Source organism: Nasonia vitripennis, chromosome 5, assembly GCF_009193385.2.
Source record: "Nasonia vitripennis strain AsymCx chromosome 5, Nvit_psr_1.1, whole genome shotgun sequence".
NCBI lineage: Eukaryota > Metazoa > Arthropoda > Insecta > Hymenoptera > Pteromalidae > Nasonia > Nasonia vitripennis.
In genome coordinates this window covers 21,063,802-21,089,755 of record NC_045761.1, presented here as the reverse complement: position 1 = coordinate 21,089,755, position 25,954 = coordinate 21,063,802, and the positions used below count along the sequence as shown (strand labels likewise).

The following is a 25,954-nucleotide window of genomic DNA, read 5'->3' as shown; positions in this document are numbered from 1 at the left end:
TTACGTACTGCATTCCTCGAAATGGCCTTTCGTTTCCGGTTTTTCCTGGGATCCGGGCGAAGAAGAAGCTTTTTTCGCGAGGGAGCCGGCTATATACCTGTGCGCGAAAGGGAGAAGGAGTCCGCGCGTACACGTAAGAGTAGAGGGGCAGTGATCGTTAAGAGAGGCACATAAAAAAGGAGCGCAGCCCCTTAAGGGGGGAAGTAACAATAAAAATTCGCGGGGGCGCGCACGCACGCACAGACACACACACATACACACACACACACACACAAAGTACAACGGGTGCGGGCGAGCCGCCGTAGTATAGTCGTCGTCGTCGTCGTCGTCGTCGTCGGGGGAGTAAGGAAAAATCTCGCGCGGAGAGGGGCGCCGGCGCCCCCCTATGCTAGAAGAAGCGTCGCAGGGAAAAATAAGCGCCGCCGCCGAGGAGGGGGGAAGTCGGAAGGGGAACGAGTCGTCGCCACCACGGTGGGGAAAGGGATCCGCGTCGTGGTGGGGGGAGAACTCTACGCGTAATGAAACGATATCGAGTAGCCGCGAGGGGTTGTAGTAGGGAGAGAGAGAGAGAGAGACAGAGAGAGAGAGAGAGAGAGAGAGAGAGACAGCGCCGTCTTCGCTGCGCTTATACTCGGCTACACACAGACACACAGAGAGGCAGTGCACCCCTCCGTCGATTGACCTCGGATCGGGGGGGGGGGGCTCTGAAATCGTCCGGTCGGCCTGGGGAGGGAGCAGAAGAGAACACGCAGCGATGTAAAAGGGGGGTGCGGTGCAAACCCGGCAAAGGAAAAGTTGGAAGAAAGGAGAGAGAGAGAGGAGTGTAGCCCTGTCTCCCGTGAGTTAAATTGACGAAAATGACGCGAGAGAGCACACCTTCCTCCCCCCACCACTTTTTTCCTGCGGCGCACGACACACCTTTTCCCATCGCTCCGTCCTTCTCGCTTTATCGAAGCCGAGCAGTAGCAGCGGCGGCGGCGGCAGCGAAAAAAAGGCTGCAAAGGAAGGTAGGAGAGGAAGGACTCTCGAGCGCAAAAAATAAGGGGGAGCGCCGGCGCCCCGTAAAAAGTCTCTCTCTCTCTCTCTCTCACTCTTTCTGTCTCAGGCGCCTCTGGACCTCCGGCAATGTCGTCAACGCTGCTCCTGCTGGCTCCTCGCCTCCTCTCCTTCGGCGCCGCCGCTTTTTCTATACGCCCGGCGTTGTCCTCCTCGACGTAGAGCAGGTGCAACGACGCGGCTCTGTTGTACGCGCGCCGCTGCCGCGGTATCCGTCGTCGCCGAAACGAGTGCGCGGAAATTCGAGTGAGTTACTTTTCGTCCCAAGGAGGAGGGAGAGCTACGTGTACGTACGCAATTTCGGAAGAAGAAATTGATTAGAGAGAGCCGAGCGAGGGCTTTGGTGTAAGTGCCGTGCGGTAGAAATATAAGAAATGCAGTGTGTTATCGGGCATTCCCGGCGCAGAAATGCAGCCGACGATAAGCGAAGCCTCGCACGTCACGTGACGCGCCGAGATCTCTCTCTCTCTCTCGCGCGCTCGGGGCATTACACATGCGACTCGGAAGTACCGCAGAGTTTCGTGCGCCGACATCGCTCGCAGCTCGTGTCTCGTTGATTTGGACGCGGAGCCGGAATTTTTGCAATAGATTCACCTTGAGAGATCTGATGGTTTAAAGCGCCGAGTGGCGGCGTCGTTGGGAGAGGATAAGATCTCAGAGGAGGAAGCGTTCGTATATTATCTAATTTTTTATATGAAGTGTGTGCGTAATTTATTCAGCGATGGTTAAATTTCTGAAATAATCGCTCGTTGCGCAAGCAGACCTTGTTCGCTGGGAACATCCTTTCGGGTATCTCTATGTTTTTCGCTATCTTTTCCTCTCTCGCTGATAAGTGTATGCTTTTGTGTGTTTATTACATTTTTAGAGTTTGAAGTCGCTGTGTTTGTACACTCTATTCATAGAAAACGCGCGTATTTCCTAATTGTATTGACGATTGCAATTCTCAACAAGACTGAGAGGAAGTGAGAACTTGGTGTATTCTTGCATCTCTTTACCCATCTCTGCTCGTTCTTCTCCTGCGCAAAATAGTGCATATCTCGCTTTATTTTCATTCTCAGCACAGCTCGTTAAACTTTCCAAAACAAAAAACGAGCATCAAAGTCTCGATATGGAAAATCCTAAACGTTCAAATTAGCCATTCTCTCTCGTGACGTATGCTGTTAAGCGGATATTGCAAGAAAGCCGGCGTTGCATACATATAGTCGTCGTCGTCGTCTTCGAGCCACTTGACAGCGCGGCCAAGTAGTCGCGTCGTCGTCGTGGCTGCAGTACAGCCTATGCTATATAGTCCTAGTGCACGTGCACACACACACACACACACACACAGACACGTCTTGCGCGAATCAGCGGCTCATCCGCGTGAGATCACTCGGCGCGCGCCTTGTGTATAGTCTTTACTTCTCTCTCTCTCACACTCTCTTGGCGAAGCTCCGTTTGAAGTTGTAATTTTTGCCGCGCGCGCTTTATGAAAAGGCCTTTTCCGCCTGAGCCGCTGGTACATAGTCTCTCTAAAGTTGTTCTGCACTTTTGAAAAGTCACCTTTTTACGCTCTAGTGGCGCTGCGAGTGGGTAATTTGCCACCGACTACGAGGCTCTCTCTCTCTCTCTCTCTCTCTCTCTCTCTCTCTCTCTCTCTCTCTCTTTCACTCTGTGCATACGTGTGTGAGTGTATTGAAGGCGATTTCGTTGATGAATTTTAAATCGCTCGGAATTCTGAGCTTTGTTCGCGGCTGTGCGACCGAACGAGAAGCTCTTTTGAATATTTGATTAGCCGCGCGAATTTCGCGCTTTGGCTTCGTGTTTACGTTGCCGCCTGTTTTCGTGGCGCAAAATTGAAGAAAAAACTCGGTATAAAAAGAGGAGGAGTAACGGAATCCCTAAGATGTCAGCGGCGTTGCATCACTCGAGCGAATTTCATCGTCTCTGTCGTCGATGCTCCAAGAGAGAGAGGAGAAACTGTTGCGCTTCGCGGCCACGTCGGCAAGTCGTGCACGCGCGCGCGCACATGCATGTGACATCGCAGACTCGACGCGTGCGTAGCTCTACGAATCTAAAAATCTTTTTGTTCTCAACGAAATCGTTCGCGCAATCATACGTTTCTTTTATATTCGGAGCGAAGTGACGTGTACTCCCGACAATTTCAAAGTCTCGCAGTGGATAGTGGCTTTCGAAGTAGCTTTTTTCCCAGAGATTTACTGTACACTAAACGAGAAATCTTCCCCGTCGTCGTAGTCTCTCTCGCTTGTTCCCGAAAAATTTGAAGCCGAAGGAAAATGGCTTTTCGGTGTCTGCCTTCTTTCACCATTTCACGTGAAACAGAGGCGATGGGACGTTTTTCCTCTCGAAAAGCGAGCTTTTCGCCGCTTGACCCAAGCTTGAAAAAATATCGACGCAAAAGTGCTCCTCTATATAAAGGACACTTTATCCTCATTATTATTTCACGAAAATGTCTCTCGGAGCAACCTAATCTCTTCGACTACGACATACGCACTGAAATTCCACGAATGAGCCTATCGCGCGAAATGCACTTCCTAAAAGAATGCGCCACTCGATCTGCATCGCAATGCACAGCCCGATGTATCTCTGTCTATTATTTTTCGTGCGTCAGACGTACACGCGAGATAAGAACCGAAAACGGCGCCAGCTCTCGAGTCTGCAAGGATCGGGTAATTCGAACTATCAAACACTGCAACGATGGCTCAGTCGATAAGCGGCGCGTGAAAAATAATATAAGAACGAAAAAAGTGCTGCGTCCACACTGTACACATACGTCTAAGCCCAGTGTCATTCCCGAGGGTAACCGTATATACACATGCGCGGCTAAAACTAAGGCGCGAGAGCATATAGTAGCTGATATAAATGGGTCAGTGAGGCGCGCCGTGTCCGATTTCCGCTTATGCTGCAACGCGTGTTCTCCGCTGCTGCCGCGACGCGACGAGGATGTCTCTGTTTTATTATTTTGAATTTCAAAGCATCGCAGTGTGATATTTTATTTTTCTCTAAACGCGTGACACAGTTTCTTCCCGGTGGATATATACATTTCGTCGGTTGAAATCCGAAATTGGCCAATTAACACGCGATAGTTATTAGCGCAGATCTCATCGGTAATTTAGTCAATTAACGCCAGCGCGGAATTATCGGGATGTCAGTCAGCGTAAGATTCGAGCACAAACCTCCGAAACTGCAGTGAGTCGATTCCTCTGGCTTGTTAACAGAGAGAGAGAGAGAGAGAGAGCGAGAGCTGCGCGATGCATTGCGAAATTTATGGGCTAAATGACGTTTTGAAGGACGTGCGATGAATTATTCCGATCATCGCAGCGCGGCTGTCATTGTTTACTCTCTCGCTCGGCAGCGCGAAGGATTTTCGAAGAGCAAGAGTTATAATAGCCCCGTCCGCACCTCTCGGCGATAATTAAATTTCCCTCGAGTGTATATAAATTATTCCCTCGAAAAATAACGTTTATTGTTTTTAAAAATAAAATCAGTGCAGGTAATCGGTCGGATACTACTATTATAGGCAAAAAGCGTCCGGTCTACACACACAAATACGAAATAAGCATAAACGCCGATAGCGCGAGCAAAAAACCGGACAAAGCACTAAAACAATGCAGACGGCGCGAAATGACAAAGAAATCGAGGAGGCGGGAACGCGACTGCTCCGAAACTAGACAAAGAGAGGAGGCGAAGATTCGAAAGAGAGAGAGAGAGAGAGAGAGAGAGAGAGAGAGAGAGAGAGAGAGAGAGAGACGAGGTCAGCCTGCGTGTGTGTGTGTGTGCGTGTGAATTTCGGTGTGCAGCGCTTGGAGCGAAGGAAAACGAGTACCGACGAGACCATTAAAGAAGAGAGAGGGAGGGAGAAGCCTCTCAATAATGCATCCGCTTACCGGCCACACAGTCGCTGCTGTTGCTGCTGTTCCGCTATTTGACTTTGCATTTTACTCTCGCGTGTGTGTGTTCGTGAGAGCGACGCGGTTTTGAGTAGTTTCTTCTTTTTTGCGTCGTACGAAAAATCTTTCTTTTCTTTCGCTCGCCGTTTGTAATGCCAGCGGACTTTTAGGCTTGTTTGGGAAACTAGAATGATGCATAAGTCATACGCGGAAATGACTCATGCCAAAGTGAAATTGTGAATGAATCTTGGAGCGGAAAAGATTCTAGTTATTTTGCTTTTCGTTTGTAACCTTCGAAAAATGTAGCTATACACGCGCTGACATTATGTAGAGGATTTTAAAATTTTATTGGTTTATACGAGAGGCCTGATTGATGCGAATCGGACTGATAGACATCGTGCGGTATTTCTAGTCCAGATATCCTCGATTTCTGTATACAGCGTATAAATAATGTATACGTGCTTCCAGCATGAATTTTATCGAGACTCGATCTTTGCTGTACTTCTCCAGCCTCTGATAAAATTAGCTGCAGAGAGTGTACCTTGTATAGTATATAGCCTGTATCAGATGTGTTTTTAAAATCCAACGATATAATGATGTCTAAGCCGTGAGAGAATTTTCGAGAGCCTTTGTTGTGCAACCGAACTTGTCTGGCGATTTTTCCTTATGTAATGCGTCGCTTATGAATTGGGGAAATAATATAACTGGTCTATCGGTTCGCGGAGCGGATATTTCGCATCGTCGCTTAAAAAATTCTCGGAAATTTTAATGGCAACCGATTACTGCAACAGCTAGTCACGTGTGCATGTTTGGCTTCGTTGCCTCATTCGAAGTCGCGAGAACACTTACTTAACAATTTAACGCAGTGTGTGTACCTCGATTAATAAAACTCGAACTAATTAAGCCGGCGAAATTAAAGACACTCAATTCGTGGATCAATAAAACATGAAAACTTCAACTCTCCCGAGCACAATGACAAAGTATACACAGAACCGAGACTCTACAGTAGCATTGAGCAAGTTTCGCGACTCGAATAACGAACCGCGCGAAAAGTCGTGTGTTTTCTTTTTCACCGCGAAACCTTAAAACCGGATTTTACTTAACACTGAAAACTCGGGAATAATTGGCGGCGAAGTAAATTGCGAAATTCCGCGAAACTCTATGCGGCTCGTGGCGCGTTCTCCAACACATTGCACCTCGTACAATCGACATCGAATGGCAATTAGACAAGTCGGCTCTTGCGCGCGCGGAAAAAACCCCGAACGAGTCTCTGAAATAGATTCGATATTTTTCACGGACACTCAGCGATTACGCAAAAGCGGTGTAACGATCTCTCGTTGAAAATTCGAATATGGTAACGCGTAATTATCTACTCTCTCGACACACAGTTGCTTTAAAAAAGAAGCTACTCCACTCTCGTTGCGTTAAATCTTAATTCCCGCCACGCCACACGCGCTCGCCACGCCCGAAAAAAAGGCGCAGTAGAAAGACAGACACGCGAGTGAGAGAGCCGTGCAGTATAATATAGCGTATAGTAGGCGAGGAATACATAAAAGAGAGAGGGAAGCGTCTGGCGTAGTTTCGGACAAAGAACAGCCTTGTGGCCGCTCATTTCGGGCCCCACCATTATGCTCATCCTCTCTCTCTCTCTCTCTCTCTCTCTCTCTCTCTCTCTCTCTCGCTCAGTTTTCTAAGCAGCAGCTGCGACGCCATTGGTCGAGGCTGTAACCGCACGATTAGGAGTCCTTTTGCCGTCGTCTATATACGCGTCTGTGTGTGTGTGTGTGTGTGTGTGTGTGTGTGTGTGTGACGCACGTATAAGACGCGCGCACGCACCAACGCGCGGTGTACGAGGGGGAGAGCCGAGTCTGAAATTGCCGGGCTACCGGCTGCCATTGGTCGCCGAGGCCGTTCGATTTAGAATCGAAGAATGGTGCCGGCGACTAGTAGCTTAGAGGCGATCGCTCGCTGTGTGTATGTGTGTGATGATGGGTTGTTAGGTGCATGTGCAACGCGACGACGACGACTTATGGGAGCGAAGGGAATCGATGGTTTCTGGGTGTGTTTTGTGTTTGCGCTCTGTGTGCATAGCCCTGGGTTTTTTTTGCTTCTCCGTAAGGCGCGGGTTTCCGAGAAATAAATTTGTCGGCTGGAAAAATATTTGATAAGAGAGTAAAACGTATTACTTTTCACATTTTTCTTTAATAACGGTTCGAGCAATGTTTGAGACTTGTTCCCGCGATATCATCGTCACGGAACTCTAAATGAAGCGACAAAAGCCTCCGATTATACACACGTCGATGCGGAATAAGTACATCGCAAAATTTACCTCTACCTCGAGAGAAAAGTCTCCTGATGTGTGTGTGTGTGTGTGTGTCTCCGACGTGTATACGTGAATTCCTTCAGCGCGACGTAGTTGCGAAAGTCGCGATGCTGGCGACGATTGTCGATGCTGTGTGTATATATGTGTGTTGCGAAAGGATATACTTCGATAATAACATGGGAATTCACCATTTTTTCTCTCCTCTCCTCTTTCGTCGTCGAGGCGACGATTTTTATCGCCGCATGTGCTGCTGTAGCGCTTTGGAATTTTCTATCTCTTCATTTTTTAATATTCCCTCATCGCTGTATATGCGATGATTACGACGATGCCATTGAATTTATCGCCGTGGAATTGAAACGCGTCTTAATTAGCGGGAATTATAAGGCTGAATCCTCGAGAGATCGAATCTTATGGCTAATAACATTAAGTAATTGTCCTTTTATATACGTGCGCTACTGCCGCTTGTTATATGGAGTTTCGTATAATTAGGTGTGTGTGCCTGTGTCCGTGTGTTATCTTCAGCCGCGCGCGCGAGTTTGACGGTTTCTTAATTCCGCAATTTATTTTAATTGGGCATTAAACGTGTATCATAGAAAGCCGCGGTCGGCGCGGCAAAGGTAAATATCATATTTTACATGTAACTACTACCTGCGCGCAGCTCATAGACTCGCGAGAAGAAAAAACAAGAAGTATTGTATGCACATGTAATGTGGGTCACATCGCTATTATTTTCTTATAATACCTATACCGACCAAGAGAGAGAGAGAGAGAGAGAGAGAGAGAGAGAGAGAGAGAGAGAGAGAGAGCAGACACACACGTCGAAAATAAAAATTTATTGTTTCGCTTTCAGCGCGTCGTCTCCGGTAAAATTAATTTTCCCCGCGTACACTCTTGCGCGGCCTTTATGAATTTCCATCGGCGATGCACGAAATTCCTCCTTTTTTTCGTCCACGAGAGCGCGCGGAGCGCCCTTACGAAAAATAAAACGCGAAGGGAATTGCTCAACGTGCAGCGTGCAAGTCCCCCCAGAACCTTTAATGAATCCAATAACTCTTCGGAGTCTCTGCAGCGCTGCGTCGAGCATGTTAAGCATTTTTCCTTTTTTTCCCGCCCTATTCCGTTCGCCCCGCCTTTCTTTTTGCAAATTCCCTTTATAGGTATAGTTTTGAAAAATAAGTTCCACGGCGCAGTCCGCCGGCGCGAGCGATCCATTAAAAAATTTCACCTATGCCTTTTTCACTCGCTCGGCTTTGTCGCGCCAAGATGTGTTATCGTATTTAAAAAAGTGGCCCGCCTTCTTGAACGCTTTGCAACAATTTTTGCAAACCTTTTTTGCTGCTTGTAAATAGAGGGATATTTTAAAAAATAGAAACAAAAATCTAGATAGCAGCAGCAGCTGATTTATACGGCGAACGCGCGGCAAACCAGCACTTTTTTACATATCTACAAATAATACCTCACTATTTGCATGATGGACTATTTTCTCTATCTCCGGCGCGTTTGATGTGGGAATGATTAATGCTTCTAGATTTTCGTCAAATTTCGCGCACACTGCACACTCCTTTCGTTGTAAAGTCACTCGCTTTTTTTAAAACAGTCGCGTGTGTACACACACACACACACATATACATCTCGCCGTTGATTTATGAGGACAAGACACGGTTTTTATCCATTATCTATATGCGCGCAGATGTTAACTGCAGCGTGTGTGCATGTGTGTGCGCGCCGCCACCATCAATGCGCTCTCGTTTGTTCGCCTCGCGCTCGAGCGCGACAAATATCTTTATGAATATTTAAATTCCAAACGTGGACGTCGTTGCTTGATTGCTACTGCCCTTTTTTCGTATCGTTTCGAGTCCGCGGGGCTATGACGTTGTTGCTTTTTTTTCACCGCAAGACTATCTATCACGAGCGATAGGCAGCTTTTCTTTCATTTATTCATCGCTGGAGAGGGGAAGAGGTGTATTTGGTGAAGTTTGCAGCCGAGTGACCTCATTGCGCTATCGGTTGACTTGTAAGCGTATGAATTTTAGCGATGTATCCTTCGTGAAAACGGTATGTGAACGTTGTCTTAAAAGTCGTTTTCTTCGATTCGCTGCACTCTTGCGAAATTCAGGTCTAATCCGCGAAAAATCCTTCGTTCGACCTCTTCACTCATTCAAATATGTACGTACAGTGCGCCAAACGAGTAGTCTCGCCGGAAAATGTCGTCGAACGCGTCCAATTGATTTCGTTTCGGATTCTCATTACTCATCGGTCGACCTTGAAGTTCCCTCTACACGCTATGCACACACATGCGCTCGCCCGATGACTCGTCGGGCCAGTTTGCAGATGGCAAAAACGAGCTGCACTTTTGCATTATATACGCGACGAAATTCACGCTTTGTTTATAGTTTTACGATTTTTCTTCGTCGATGGCTTTTTTTTGCAAAAGCGTTATATTGTTGTTACTCGAGTCGTATTGCGCAATCGGACAAAGTGTACACAACGCTCGCTCGAGAGAGTATTTATAATACGCGCGATAATAGTGCATATTTACGAGGAGATTTCATCACAGCTGTAACTTTGAACTTTTTATGGAAATTATTTGCATAATTATCAATGGCATATTTTCATACAGTATTAGAGTCGTGCGCTGTGAGCCTTTGTTTGCGTATGCAAACTAATTTCTTTTAAAGCGCGAATTAATTCTCATCTCGAATTGATTAGTCTTCTCTCTCGAGTATACACACGTCAAATTTATTGGAGAATCACGTATTTGCTCTCGGCGCACATATACTGTAAACGTTATCGGACCGAGTTCCATACGGTCTTCGGGTCATCCTCCTTGCATTTTTTCACGTATTTCGTAAGTTTTTCGCGTAGCCATGACGCGCGAGGCCGACCTATCGTTCCGCCGATTTTCGTCACGCCTCGCTACGCATGCGCCACACGAGGTCGCTGATGAGTTTTCCCAACCGGACTCGAAGTCAGTTACGAAGAGAAATTTTAGCGAATCGAAGGTATATTTGTGTTTTTCCGTGTGTCTTCTCGTCGATCTGGTCGCACATATGCCTAAAGCGCAGGTTTCGAGGTCCCAAGGTAAATCATAATCCATCGATCACACACGTGACTCCGAAAGTTTCCTCGTGCCAACCCAATTGCATCCTTAACGCACCTGGCTCTAAAAATCTTAGATCTCCGCTCGGCCGTCACTCTTGAGAAAATTGATTATACACGCATCGCGTCCATCGCTTTAGAAAAATCGCGCGCGGCCCTCGTTATTCGCGCGTCGTTCTAAGTCTCGCCGGCAAATATCATCCTCTCGCTCTCTCACTCACTTCACAATGCAGCGCACTTTTTCTCTCTCTCTCTCTCTCTCTCTCTCTCTTTTCTCCGCCACATCCGGCGCTCGTGCTCGTAATGATAGTTAGGCAAGATGCTTCCTCCATCGCTGCGCGCAGCCTTGGATCTTCTCTCAAGGATTTCTATTTTCTCCGGCGGCTCTTTCCTCTTTCTCTCTCTCTCTCTCTCTCTCTCTCTCTCTCTCTCTCTCTGCCTCTTCCTTTTCCTTATATTTCGCCTTATGCTTATTCCTCTCTTATTTTCATATCGTCCCGCCGCTGCACATCCGAGAGGGAGAATCGAGCATTTATTTCACGCCGCTTGGCGAAAAAAGCTAGCTTTTTTTACTCCTTATACGATCGTTTCGTAAGAGCAATTTTAAAATAGGTTCTATAATATACTCGAGCCGTAATGTAGTCTACGGCAAATATCGAAGGCGATAATTTTCAAAACGCGCGCGTCTGGCTCTCGCGCGCCGTAAATTACATTTTTGTCAACACAGCGGAGACCTTGCGCGAATCGTAACGGCTCTCTCTCTCTCTCTCTCTCTCTCTCTCTCTCTCTCTCTCTCTCTCTCTTCCTCCGACGTTTCCGTAAATGGGAATTATGCATTTGATAAGCGGCCGCACGGCGGCGGCGGAACTGGAGCGTTCAAATAGCGTGTGCGCTCTATTAAAAAGCCGAGAGTATACGGCCGCGTATAGAGGAAAAAAGAACGTCGCGCGGATGTATGAAAGCGTCGGTGGTGGCGAATAAAAATAGGGAAAAATGTGTGCCCGCTTATGTGTGTATGTGTGTATGTGTGTATGCGCTGGTCAAACAGCCCCGCGCGGAAAGACAAATGCGCACAAACGCAATGGATAATGCATAGCGCGGGCGTATTAGTAGTGGTGTGCGCGCCTAACTTGTCCATTGGCTCGAAACATTTGACAAACAGTGATCATTTATTCAGATGTTTTTCAAGCGATGCCGTAGCTATATGCGCACTTTTGAACCCACAGCAGGCGGCCGTGTCCTCTTTCCCTCCTTTCCTTTTCCCCGGCTATGTGCAGCGCGGTATGTACACTCGTTTCGTGGATTTCGCGCGTACATCGAATTATCGTCATCGCTCTTTTCGAATTTTCGCGCCGGGGAAATGAGATGCGAGCTGCGCAGCACACGTGCGAGGGTAAACAAAATTGCGCGTGTATGAGGCCAACGCGCAGGCGCGACACAAAGAGAGCTTATCGGAGTATTTGCGGAATGATCATCCGAAGGCCGATACATACGCGATTGGCTTTTTCTCGACGTTGATTAAAAATCATTTGATTATAATACGCGTACGTGCGTACCTACACAGCTTTTTAACCAATTGTCGAGTGTTTACACACACGAGGTCCAGTTCGCACCTCGAAATCCAATAAAATTTCATTAAAAACTATAAACCGCGCGAGTGTCCGGCAGCAGCGATAATAAACCCTCGATCCAATTCCAGCGGTCACTCGATTCGTCAAAACACGTTACAGAGGGGGAAAGAAAAAAAGGTCCGAAATCTCTCTTCCGCCATCCGTCATTTTCAGGCTCTCTGACGCGCGACTCTTTCGAGTATGCGCCGCATACACCCGCACGCGAAAAACCGAACCGCGGCGCATATTGGACATTTTCGAGGGTTCGGGAATGACTCGAATGATTTGTTTGGCTCTCTATATACTATTGTGTGTGTGTGTGCGTGTGTGTGTATGTGTGTGCGAGAGTCGTTATATACTGATGAGCGAGCGAGAGGGAGAAGGCATTCGACTGCAATATAGAAGCGACGACGGCCGATTCTACGGGCATCGAGCAATTTAATTTGTGAATTCCGCACGGACGAGAATGGCTCGAGCGGTTTCCCAGAAATACATACCGTACGCCCACCCGACGCGAGAGAGGCTTCGCTGCAACCTCCCTCCCTTTCTGTCTGCTGCTCTGTGCTGATGCGCCTGCTGTGTAGGGCTCGGCCACTTCCGCTGCTCTCTCTCTCTCTCTCTCTCTCTCTCTCTCTTTGCCGATCCGTCTTATATACTATAAAGATATGGCTTTATTGATTCTCAGTGTACATGGAGGGAGAAGGATGAATGCGGCGGGAAGTTTGAATTGTGGGTATATGCGAAGATTTTTCCAGAATACACTTTTCGAGTATTTATATGAAGCTGTATTCCGATTCCATATCCGCACCTTTAAACGGCGTGTCTCTCTTTATTTTCGCCGTCTCGGGCGCGCATCGCTCTGTCTCCTTTACTCCGTCCCTAATGACCCGACTGTCCGACACGACGGCTGCACTAGTAGTCGCGGCGACAAAATCAGTTGCGGCTCGTGCGAGAGAGAGGGGGAGAGAGAGAGAGAGAGAGAGAGAGAGAGAGAGAGAGAGAGAGAGCGAGAGAGAGAGAGAGAGAGCCCACTGCGAAAAAGTCGCCTTGCGTCGCATTGCGCTGCGGATATAAAAATTGCGATCTACATTATGAACTGTATTAATATGCTCGCGATTAGCCAAGTTTTCATAATAGTGTGCAGACTAAAAAGTCGTTCCGTTTTGCGTATAATAAAAACAAGCTCTCGTAGGCACGAAGTCGACGCCGATGCGCGCAAAGCGAGCAGTATACAGCGCTAGCACGCAACTATATACACGAAAACGCGATCGGCACGCGAGTCTCTCCGCGATTAGCGTGACTGCAAGCGCGAGGGTCGCGCGCATTTTACGTGGAAAGGCCAATTGCGACTCTTTTTCTCTCTCGGTTTTAATAAGCCTCACCGCGGAATGTTGTATATTTTCGACGAACAAACTTCATCGCCCCCGAACTTTTGTCTCCGTCGCGCACGTATACAGCAATAATTAACCGTGCCGCTCTGCTTTTCAAAATTGAAGGGACGACAAGTTCTTGGAGTGTGTAATAAACCGCGAATTTACCTATATAGGCTTGATAAGATTAACCAAAGTATGTTGCAGAAGGAGGAAACGCGAAATCTCAAATGCGCGCGCGCGAGGACAAAATAGTCTCTCCTTCATTTTGTTCACCGCCATATCGACATTATCTCTAGCCCCACCTCTGCGACCTAGACACGCGTACGCAGTGTTTGTGTGTGTGTGTGTGCCTGAGTCAAAACCGGCGATGAGATGCGTCATGGCGCGCGCACGGTCTATGATAAGCCTAGCCCGGCCTCGACGAAAAAAAAAATGAAAGAGAGAACGATATCGAGCGCGCGCGAGTTTCCAGCCAAACGCACGTTCCCTTCCCGGATAGATAGCGGCGAATTTAATCTGAAAAAAGCTCTATTCTGGCGCGTGCAGTGGTTTTTTTGTTCGCTACGCTGTGCGTTGTGTGAAACATACGCGACGAAATTCGTTTGAATATATCGAGGCGAAGATTGCTTGTGTATAATTAACGGTCCTCGTATATAGTTGTAAGATTGAAAGCGACGATGGTAAAAAAAAAATGAAAAAATGGTGTATGGGCGAGTCGCCTCGTTCATGCGTGTCGTGCCATCGGCTGATCGGGCGACAGCGCTCCATCATTGTTTGAATGTAGTTGTGGTGGTGTCGCAGGTCTGGAGCGGGTCGCGGAGGAGTTGATGGGCCGTAGGAGATGGAAGCAATATCAGGACACCCTGTACAGCGGCACTCGCAGCACGGACAACGCGTCAACGGCGACGAGCCAGCATCACCAGCAACAGCTTCAACTGCAACTCCAGCAGCTGGCGCAGGTCATTATCTTGTTCTATACTGCAGGGATGTCTGACTTCTCGGACGTGTAAATTGTACTTGGTGTGTGTCGTAACGGTGATTGGAGAGTCAAGTCGGTTTCTTCTCTGGCTTGAATCTTGCTTGAACACGTAATGATTAGTGCGTGAAATGGGAAATTGATGACGTGCGCTTTGTTGCCCCGGGCCAAAGTTGAAGTGATTAATTCTCGACGTCTTATAACTCATTGTAGAAACATTAAACACGTTCGTTTTGATTCATGACACCTTGTTGTAACTCTAAAGAAATTTGAAAAGCGTATTATTTAATAACAGTTATCGAGAATTATGAAATTTGATATTGAATTACATCTCGTAATAAAATGGTAATCAATAAAATTTCTAACCGATGGAAACGTCTGAAAACATGGTCAGCAGGTGCAGCAGGCAAAGCCGGGGGACACAGCCCAGCAGTCGATAAAGTCTGGCTTGGCAAATCATCAGCAGCGCAGCGGCAGCACAACGACAAATTGCACGTCGGCTGTCGTCGCGGGGGGCGGTGTCAGCGAGCACTCGCCCCGTCGCGCCGACGAGACAGGGGCCATCATCACGGGCGGCCCGGAGAACGGCCGGCTCGCCGAAGGTGCCCGGGAAAACGGTGCCACCGGGGCGAGCAGCGAGCAGAACGGCAACAGCGAGCAGCTCGAAGACGTTGTTATTGCTACCGGCGAAGATCTATCGCTAACCGCGAAAGACGTCACGGAGACTACTCGCGTCGACGAGGAGGACGAAGAGGCCACGGCTGCCCAGAGGATCAAGAGGGAACGACTCGACGAGAGGATAAGGCTGAGCCCGCTCAGGGAGGACGACGGACGGCAGGAACCACGGCCGGATCACAAGACCAACGACACGGAAGGGACCAAGGTACGCCTGCGATGCGTGTAACTATACTTTTATCGATGCCGATCGCGAGAGATTCTATGGCTTGAGAGACATCGAGTTTGCATTTTAATATCGGTATCTCATGCGTATTTTCATTCTGTGCCAAATACGGATTAGTTCGACTCGTATAGGAGTTAGCATTGATTCGCCAAGTGGGCGACGAGAACTCGTTTTGGTAGTGGTTCTAAATCGTCTGCTGAACACTTAAAAAAATTGGCTAAGTGATGATACTGAATAACCTAGTTGGGCCTGCTTATAGGGGTGTTAATTACAGAGTTTAAAAGGTAACATGTATAATCAACAGCATTCGTTAGCGTCCCAGTATAGGATACACTCTTTATATGTTGTTCCAAAAGTGTCAATTTCACCTTATCATAAAAAAAAATTGCAGGAAGTGAAGGAGGAAACGGCAGAGCGGCCGCAGGTGACGCAAGGCCTGCTGAGGGTAAAGAAGGAGGAGGAGCTGCAGGAGACACCGGGTCCCGGTGGCGGCGGTGGTGGTCTACTCTGTCCGAATCGGCCGACCTCGACACCGCTCAACAACAACGGCTCAAGCACTGCAGCCGAGTTGCAGCGAAGCGCCTCGACGCCACCGAAAAAGGAAGTTATCTTCTGCACGCCGACGTACTTGCTTGGACGACGAGCGAGTCCGCCACCCGAGGACTGGAAGCCGCTGGACAAGTGTTACTTTTGTCTCGATGGCAAGCTGCCGCACGACGAGCAGCCACCTCTTGTGAGTTCCGTTTATCCATTTCGAGTTTACCCCATTTTTTTCTTCTGCTCTTTCTCTTTCCATCGTGTTTTTTTACAATAACTACACGTGTGCGTGTGTGTGTGACTTATTCGTAGATGTCGATGCGGAGACTGTAGTACGAATTTATACATCAGAGCAACTTGTTATATAGATATGCTTGATCATTCAATGTTTTCACTTCATTTCATCAATGAGGTTTACGCGATGCAATAGCATTACTAACAATGCGATCTCAGTCCATTTATTAAAATTCAATCGCTTATTTTGACGCATGAAGATTCAAAAATGAAGTGAAAATATGTGAATCGATGATATGCCGATGACAGGGACAAAAATGGTAAACCATTTTCCCTCGTACAAATACAAAGTCTCTCCGATATCCTCAATAACGATCTCCACCTCTAACCCTCGCATCTCTAAAAGAAAAAGCATAACACGACTCCCTCCCTCTAAAAAAAATAAATACCACACGATTACCCGGTATCTACTCGAGGACTGCGCATCTGACCAAGTCCGGTCTTGTGCCCGGCAGAGTCCGCAAAGCGACAGCAGCAACAGCTCCCGCTCGGCCGAGTCGCCCATGTCGGTGCAGGTCGATCCAATGGCGGCGTCGGTCGTCGCTGCTGCTCTTAGCGGCACATACCCGACGCTGCTGCCCCAGTGGTGTCTGCCACCACGGGAACCACCGCACATCATCGCCGCAGCGGCTGCCGCTGCCGCGGCCGCCCATCAGCAGGAGAACCAAGGCGCCGATCAGCCGCTCGATCTCTCCGCGAAGCCCAAAAACTCTCAGGTGAGCTTTGCCACGTATGTACATACATATTAAGCAGTGTGTGCTCTTCATGCGTCATTGTGAAAACATCTCATCGTGTGGACTAATATTTCAGTTATAGCGTATATATCGGAAGGATCCTATTGGTTGTGGTGCACAGGATATCACGCATTGTAGCATCTCGCAACCTTTGGTAGTTAAAAGTTTTTCACTTTTTCGAATCCCCGCTGCGACGTATCCGCACGACAAAGAGAGCGACGCGTTTTTCATGTGCGTGCGCGTAAAACTCGCCGCTCGCACGCACGCACTTCAATTAAAATAATTTGAGAAATAATTGCGATTGTCGTGATGAGCTGCTGCTCGATTCAAAGGGGATTCCGCGAACGATAAATGCCGGCGAAATTTCAAGAATTTTATAAATACACATATATAAAACGCAAACATTCGACAATTGTTTCGCTTGATTGCAACGCGACCTTCTTCAACACGCTGTATAACACATATCACACACTGTGCGAGCGCCAGAGTCCGTTTTATTATTCGCTCGATTGAAACGCGCACTCTGAAATTCTTGTTTATTGCAGGACAACAACATATCTATACTGGAACAACAAAAGATACCTCTACGAATGTCAGCAGCCATCGATCCAAAAGCTATTTTTAAGTGAGTATACAAGAATTTTAATTATTTAAGCGATCGACGCGTGTATGTAATGAGCCGCTTTTTATCCTCACGTATATAAGTACGTCCTTCTCGCGTAGAATAATGGGAGCGTAAACCATCGTCCAAATAAATTCGAACGAAACGATGGGTTTTAAAAGAAAATTTTTAACCGTGAGCTGCTTCTCGCGGCAGCCTTGAATGGAAAAGCGAGGCCTCGAGCAGCGCGCGCTTCCTGGTGGGTATATAAATGATACAGGCCGTTACTCGAACGCCGCAACATTTTACGACTCGAATGAGGATGTTGATTATGTCTAATGTTAATAGGGATCGAGGCTTCCATTTGAATTGAATTTATCATCGGTGCGTTTTATCTGATCCAGCAGCATTTAGCATCAGGGAATAGAAAAGTATTTTCGTTGCGGAAAAACGCTGCGAAATAATGCTCCGAGTCGCTTTGCACGCACTGCGCGAACGACGCATTACAATTTTTGATTGGCCGTTATGGAGAGCCCGAGGCATTCATTATGAAAATTTATCGGCCTCTAACGAGCCTGTTTCTTCCTTTTCCTCGCGTATCTTTTTCTTCGTAGTCGGCAGCAATGCCAAAAATATCACGTACGAGTATAACGAGTTCGATTTCGATTCTTAGAAGACGCATAGCTCAGTTACTGTTTGTCAATTTCAGGATGATTCATGCCCATAGAAAATTCGTCAACAGCACGAAAACGCAGCGCGCAATTACTTCTGCATATAGTAACGATTGATGACCGATTAATAAGCGTCGATAAAGCTGTCGTATCATCAATTGCATCTGCTGCAATTTGCATATTGTTACAAAGTTGTGCAAAACGCAAGGCCGGCTATCACACTGTCGTCTTATACAGACATTCCATAAATAAACAAGAGAAGAGAACACGTCGGCGTAAATATTAACCGATCGAACTGCAACATGTTCGGGGTCGATGACAAGAGGCTCCTTATCCGAGGCTGCACTTCGTATCGCTCGTTGTTTACATTTTCTTAACTTTTTTGGGATTTCTTCAAATTCTCTTGTTACCACGAAGATTCTCGATGCTACCAATAAAAAATAGTAATCGTATGTAAGTTGAAACGTTTGAAACAAAAGTTGTACAATTCCGAACAATTAGCCAGCGTGCGATGACGCGAGCAGCAGTGGATCCTCTTGCCAATTCGCCGAGGAAATTTCGCGAGCTTGCAAGAACGCAATATCTACACACAGTATGGCGTATATAGTCGAGAGGGTCGCCAGAGAAATCTACGCGCGCCGGTTTCGCGAACCGCCTCATTGAGGCATGGAGAGCTACTGCGACCGCAGATATAGAGATGGAGGGAACACACAAGTGCGTTCGTTGCCCTCTGCAGCTCAACGATGTGTGTGCGTCTATACGCTTCCGATATATTGTACACTTTTCGACTCGCCGCTTGTCTCATCTCGGCTAATTTTTAACCGACCCTGTTGTTACTGCGCGTAAACGAATTTCGAGGATATCAGATTACGGGGAAAAGAATATAATTAACGCAACGCTGGCTGTTTGCTTTGTGATTCTTTTTACAGCCCGAGCAAACAGTGCAATTGCGATAACGGGGCTTTGGCACGTGTGCCAAGGGTATATAGAGAGCTGCTTCTTAAAAAGGTCGATTGTTATCGTCGAGTTTTGTCGTTATTATCTAAACTGCTAGGCAAGTGCGGCCAGTTTTATGTTTCCTTAGTGGACCTTTATGCCTTAATTGGCTGGGAGCTCGACTTATAAAGTTAGCCGACATTTTGGTTAATTTTGAAGAGCCTCTTTACCTGCGTATTTTTTGCTTATCATGCTATAGTCGTCCAGTTTAGAATTTCTTTCTGTACGCGTGAAATTCGCCAAGACCACGGCGTTGCATAAGATCTTCGCAACTTCGCTTTCCCGAATCTTCAGAGCGTTTTTACAACGCTGCCATATAAACCGATAAAAATAATACGAGAGGTCGTTGACATACGAAACTGCACTTTTTGTTAATCCGCAAAGTCAACGCTTTCTCGTAGTTTGACTTACTCATATTCGCCGATAACGACTCACTGAGAATTAATCGCCGATACGTTAGTTATATTGCTAATAATAATCGGTCTGCTCACAATTAAGCGTATAAATACTTTCGCAACGACAATTTTCCCGAGAAAATCAATAAAACAAAGACGCATTGACTATCATCGCTCCCACCTCGAGTTCTGACGAAAAACACGACTGCACGCTGCGCGTCGGCGTCGCTGCACTAAATACACTTTTATCTACGAATTCTCGGCAAGTGCGCGCGAACGTCCCTCCCTCGCGCGAAAGAGAGAGTCTCGAGGTCGTCGAACTCGCTGCAACACACATGTACACATACGCACGCACGTTTATGTATAATACAGGGGGAGCGCGTTGCGGGGAGGACCATAGTCTCGTCGCGACGACTTTCGCCAAGACGCCTAATCTTATCGGGAACTTGTTCCGTCGATGATGTTAATCGGTCAATGAGCCGATGATTCGAAGGTGGTGGTATTCGGAGAAAAATTCTTTATTCTTTGTATATCAAAGCAATTATTTACTCTATTTTCCCATCAATTATACCGTCGACAGCATCTCACTTTACTTCTGAGGTGACCACACGTTGTACGATTGGCGAATTTTCGCCTCGATCAAAACGAGCTGACATTTGACACCAAATCAATAAACCACGCACTCGATATGTATTGACCGAACGAAAAATAAACTGACATCGCAGCTCTGTATACTCGGGTTCAAGACTTCATATTAACAACACCTCTGCTTCCTCCAATTTGCAGTCTGTTTTAGCCGGGAAAGCGACGTTGATAATAATAATAACAAGCTCGAGCTCGCGCGCGTCAATATTATTATTCCTCAAAGAATTGCTGAAGTTTAAGTGGCTTATTAAAAGTCAACGGCTGCCTGCGCGCTATAAAAATTGATCGCTAGAGGCTGTTGCAACGGTATTATACGATAAAGCCAAACGTCGCACGCTAGCTCCTTATCTCTCGGTATTCCCAAAATTGGCATATATTTACCTTATCAGGTCCATTGACTGGGAAACAAGCTCTCGAGTGTCATCGGCCTTTTCTATCCGAGCGTGTATAAAAATGCACGCTATTATATAAAAATCGATACAACAACAAAGTATTTTTCCAGAAACAAACATGCAACGTAACGGGATCAGGATACGTTTTTTGCTTGACTAATTCAATTTTAGAAACTAATACGCATGAACTCTCGAATATTTTGGACAATAACTCAGCAGCTGCCACGTGACTCGGCTCACGTGCGCCGCGCGATGTATACATCACCATCAGCCGGTCCTGACGTCAAGCGCGGAATTGGCGGACGTGCGTGTCCGCCGAGAAAATCGAATTTGTCATCGGCTAATTATAAGAGCTGGCGAAGAATTTCGGATGACGCGAGCCTACTTCGAGATTTTTGCAAATTATTATTCGCTTGCTGCGCAACGATTCAATTTGTATACCTGTATATGAGTCACGTCGGAGATAATGGGGTGAGATGTATCTCGTAATTGTCGCGCAGAGGTGAATGAATAAGCATTTCATTGTTTCTCCGATTTGGATTGCGCCGAGTGATCGAGGCTGTGGGAAGCAGGGAAATCGATTGAGTTCTTGTGTTATAGATAAGAATCTAATCGGTGGCTGACTAATTCCAGCAGCTACTACTTATGGTTCGCCACGTGGTTTTTAGTTCGTTGCTGCGATTAGCTCTTATAGCGTTTGTAATTATCGTAAGTATCTAAAGATTGAATTCTGCGATGCTTGTTAGCTGCGTGTGCTGTTAATATTTCGTCGATGATCGATCGATATTGATACTTTCGTACAAACAAAACCGGTTCTCCGCCGGTATTATTCGTGTAGAATAAGTTTAGCACATATGTAGGTCGAATTTCATGACGAAATAGGCGCGTTCTCGCGGCCACGATAATTTTCTTATCAGTTGGTGATCAGTGATTCACAAGCTATTTCCCTATTAAAGGTTAGGCCTTGCATCAGAGGCAGTCCGTGTACTGGGATTGTTATTACGAACAGCGAGTCGGCGTTCTCGATAAAAGACACGTGTGGCGAAAGTTCATGCATTTCTAATGCACACGTGGCTCATAGAATTTTCATAAACTTTAAAAAAAGTGTATTGAAAATTATTAAAATACTCAATTATTCATCGAAACTTGCAGCAGCTCATGCTACCGAGCGAAGCCAAGGGTGACGGGCGCGGTGTCGGGTGCGGCGCTGACGACAACCGGCGGAGGAGGCGGTGGCGGCAGGCGCACCTACACCGAGGACGAGCTTCAGGCCGCGCTGCGCGACATCCAGAGCGGCAAACTCGGGACGAGACGAGCCGCCGTCCTCTATGGCATTCCACGGTCGACGCTTCGCAACAAGGTCTACAAGCTCGCGATGGAGCGCGAGAGGGACGCGTCCCTCTCGGCGGCGGCAAATTCTACCACGAGCATCAGCACGACCACTACCTCCTCCACGACCACCGCGAATCAACATCAACAACACAACAACGAGGTGACGGTGACGACGGTGACTGGTGCCAACGCGGCGAGCTCGACGCCCACCACCAGTATCGCCAGCACCAGCACCAGCACCACCACCACAACCATCACCACACCAAATACGACCCGACAAAACGCGGCCTCCGCGACCACTCCGCTCCCGCAAGTGGACGAGGTAGGTTTTGGGGACGTCACGTGTATACCTCTCTGCAGTCGACTATACCACGCGAGGATCATATTGTAAAGACGAGAGACGGATATTCTTCTTTATATCTTCTTGCATACGTTATCGACTTTTCCTTTCTCTTTTTTCGAGATATTGTAAATACACTCCGTAGATTCATCTCGTGGCTGGAAAGATATCTTCTCCTTGTACATAATCGTAAGAAGTGACGATATAGAAAACTTGTCGCGCGAGCCCGTGAACGTTTGACGCGAGCGGTGTAAAAGAAATGTAAATCTCCGACTGTGAACTTACTCTAATAAGTGTGGTTTTGGATAGGAAGAACGAATGAAGCTTCCCCAAAACATACCTCTGGCAAGGCGATCGCAAGACTCGTGCGTAGACCGACGATCCGTAATCTAGAATTTGAAATTTAACGTGATTTGTACGATTTGTCAGAATGAGCAAACTGGTCTGCGCGCGATTTTGCGCAGTCGCCCAAAAACTCGCTAGTTATCTGTTGCATGGGCTGTTATTTAAACTTTATTTCATTGTGATATATCACCTATTTGTAGTTGAACTCTTGGCCAACCAACCTTGCGAGGCTCGAGGTAAGTTTCTGGGAAGACAACCCGCCGCGAACGTTTATTCATGTACAGGACTTTGGAAGGATACCCGACGCTTTTTTTGTGAAGCCGATAGTGTCGTTGGCTAAACGGCAAATCGAAGCCTTATTATTTCATCGAATCGGTGAATATTTTACGCGGTAAACGATCTAGAAGCATCAAGCGAATTATTCACGAAACGGTTGATATTATTTATGTAGACGTACGAAAAATAGAGTCTGTAGCAAATCAATGATCTATAAAATCGTCACAAAAGTATTCGCGTTCTCTTTAATCGGATCGCAAAAACCGTTTACGGAATCAATTTCGATATCGCATCTCTATTTTCAAAATTCGATACTCGCGCAAAAGCTCCGGCTGAATATTTCAATCCTTAAAGTGCAGCTCCCGAGAGTCGCGCCGCTGAAAAATGTTATCCGGTATCATTGTCCGACGCGCGCATACGTCGTGGTTGATCGAAGATTCGTTTCCTATACATATGCACCTTATTTACGATATATATCGACGTCTCCTCGCATGTCGCTTTCTCACACTGCATCTCGAGCGCGAGTATAAAGTCGTATGTACATATTATACAAGAACTCGAAAAACGAAAACAGAAAAGACACCTGGATGTGTACCGTGTACATGTGTATCGTGGATTTCGAATGCTCTGTTCTGTACGTATATGTTAATGCACGAGGAAGAAAAATGAATAAGGATATACAATAGAATAATAATACCCGTCAATGTCGAACTGACACAGCAAAGCGCACGTGATGTTCTTTATGTATTATTTATAATAACGTACTTTGTTTCGTAGAGATTAGTAAAATATAATCGACGTGGTCGAGAATTCCCGTTCGAACGTAAATCACGACGCGAATCCTCGACTCTTAGCCGTATCACCCACATACGTTACGAGGGGAAATAGACGCAAGTCGAGCAGCTCGGCTCTATTCTCACTTGAAAAGCGTATGTATGTGCAATACACGCAACTGTCAACTGGGGCGAAGTAAGTTTGACGATTATTATTGTTTCACAAGAATACGAGCCGCGCGTCAACTTTTTCGCCCCAGGCGACGCTCGAAAACACACAAGTACGATATACCCTTAAAAAAATTATGGTATATATGCATCTCTCTCTTGAGGTAGAAATTGTGTGTGCAGTTAGAGCGCGCTAGAGTTGTTTTTTTTCTAACTTTTATTCGACAGGCGGACGAGAAGGAGCTGTCGGGTGCCGAAGAGGAAAAGGAGGTGGAGAAGGCCCTGCTGAAGCCGTTGCTCTCGCTCGAGGACCTCGTGAGGTTCTCCAGCCTCGAGGGCAGTGGTGGCGAGTCGCTGAGGCAGCTGCTGCAACGCGGACAGGACACCGGTGCCGCCGAGTGGTCGGCCTTCGAACACGCCAACATCGGGCCTTACATACAGAAGATGCTCGCCGCCGCCTCGCCATTTAACAAAGGTAATTTTTTCCTCCCTGTTCCTCGATTATTATTTATTTATAAAATGCAATAGCAATGTTTCAGTGCGAGCGTTCTGTGAAAAAATAATACACGCGTGGATCTCTAATTAAAAAAGTACACTCGAAGAAGCAGTAGCAGCAGCCGTATACTCGCGCGTACGCAACAAATTAATCGAGCCAAGGCAATTGCTCGAGAACCGCAAATTCGCGCGCGCAGTTTCAAAGTTTCTCTCATCGTCCCCCTCTATGCATGGCATTCGATCGTGGCGACGTTATATAGCTGATGAGTAACGAGCTGCAGCCTATAAGTACCGGCCACTATATACTGGCAAAAGAGACGACGGATAGACTGCTGCTGCTGCTGCTACTGCTCGGTGCAAAGGGCGAAAATTGGGTCAACCCGTGTCATTTATCCGTACGAAACGTACGACTTCGCCGCGCCGGACGAAAGTTCGAAAAGCAGCGGCGCGAGAGAGTGAGAGCCACGTAGGTCTTCGCGAATCGATAGAGAAGCCGGGGGCCTGATGACATAACGCCACAAGAGCGAGAGAGAAAGGCAGACTTTGCCCAGAGCATTTCTCTCTCTCTCTCTCTCTCTCTCTCTCTCTCTCTCTTTCCGTCTGCATCGAAACGCCTTCCGCACTTTTAGGAGATTTCGAGGAAGCCTAAAAGTTTCGAGAGCATGCGATTGCGAGGGAGTGTATGCGGAGAGTTCGAGAAGTTACTGTATTTCGAGGCTCAGATTTTTTTTCATTCTCTACGTCGCATGTAACAAAAGGATATATAATGCTTTGTCGAAAAAAATCGAGTTTTCATGACAACGGTATTATGAAAAAATTTTTTCCTGTTTATATTTTAATGGTACATACATCAAACTGGAATAAACTCTAATAGGTGCTCAAAAATGCACGAGCTGTTGCAAACTTTGGTCCTGAATTATTGATACATGCCGCACGCGCGCACTAAAACATTGCTCTACTGCTAATTACCCATAAATACATGTATGATATATCTTTGCGAAAATTTTCCAAACTATACCTTCTATCATCTATATATACTCTCATACGTAAATTCGATGACTGACAGTCTTTATCGATGCAGCAGGACTGGAGTCGCAAGACTACAGGATCCCGGAAGTCATGCGTCGGCTCATGTGCGAGGACAAGAAGCTCAGCAAAGAGGCTAACGTCAACGGCGACCAGGTCCAGCACATCCACCAAGTTTCGCTGCAGCACCGTCTGCCCCAGGTTTGTATAGTAAAATCAATGTTTGATCTTAACTGAAACAAAAAAACAAAAAAAAAATACTAATGGACGCGTTTTATCGCATAGTCGGGCCAGCGGGCGCCGATGACGAACGACGACTTTAACCCGGCGATCGAGGAAGAGGCAAGCGACAGTGGCCAGGGCCGACCCATCCTCAAGATTCCGTCCTACAAGCCGGCGAGCAGCACGACGCCAGGTCCGAGCAAGAACGGCGCTGAGCCCAACGCGGCTGCGACGGCTTTTGCTCAGAGCTTCGCTGCTGCAGCTGCCGCTGCGGCCAATGCCGTTGCTGGTAGTCCTGGTCTCCTTGAACGCGCCAGTCCCGCGTTCTCTGGAACGAGCTCGCCCACCAATTCGCTCGTCGGCAAAGGCATGGCTGTCAACTTCCGCGACGTCATCGCCAAGAGCATCAGCGTCAAGTTCCAGGAGGGACAGCAGCCTACCGGCATGCCTGGTATTTTTCAACTCAGAATTATATGCATACATGTAT

General features: G+C 47.1%; 1 protein-coding gene across 18 annotated transcripts in view; it reads left to right on the top strand.

Annotated features, from left to right (window-relative positions):
• LOC100678279 (mushroom body large-type Kenyon cell-specific protein 1) overlaps positions 1-25,954 on the top strand; it is a 75,228-nt gene that overhangs the window by 33,904 nt on the left and 15,370 nt on the right. For 2 of the 18 annotated variants that reach the window (XM_016985719.3, XM_016985728.3), the window contains 9 exons: positions 14,150-14,307; positions 14,719-15,207; positions 15,617-15,958; positions 16,473-16,772; positions 17,336-17,415; positions 21,643-22,144; positions 23,953-24,199; positions 25,286-25,446; positions 25,531-25,918. In XM_016985719.3, coding sequence (XP_016841208.1) covers positions 14,150-14,307; positions 14,719-15,207; positions 15,617-15,958; positions 16,473-16,772; positions 17,336-17,415; positions 21,643-22,144; positions 23,953-24,199; positions 25,286-25,446; positions 25,531-25,918 — 2,667 coding nt within the window. Of the gene's footprint in view, positions 1-10,237; positions 10,348-14,132; positions 14,308-14,718; positions 15,208-15,616; positions 15,959-16,472; positions 16,773-17,335; positions 17,416-21,642; positions 22,145-23,952; positions 24,200-25,285; positions 25,447-25,530; positions 25,919-25,954 lie in introns of those variants that run through there. The other 16 variants (XM_031931230.2, XM_031931222.2, XM_032601007.1 and 13 more) reach the window with 16 other exon arrangements.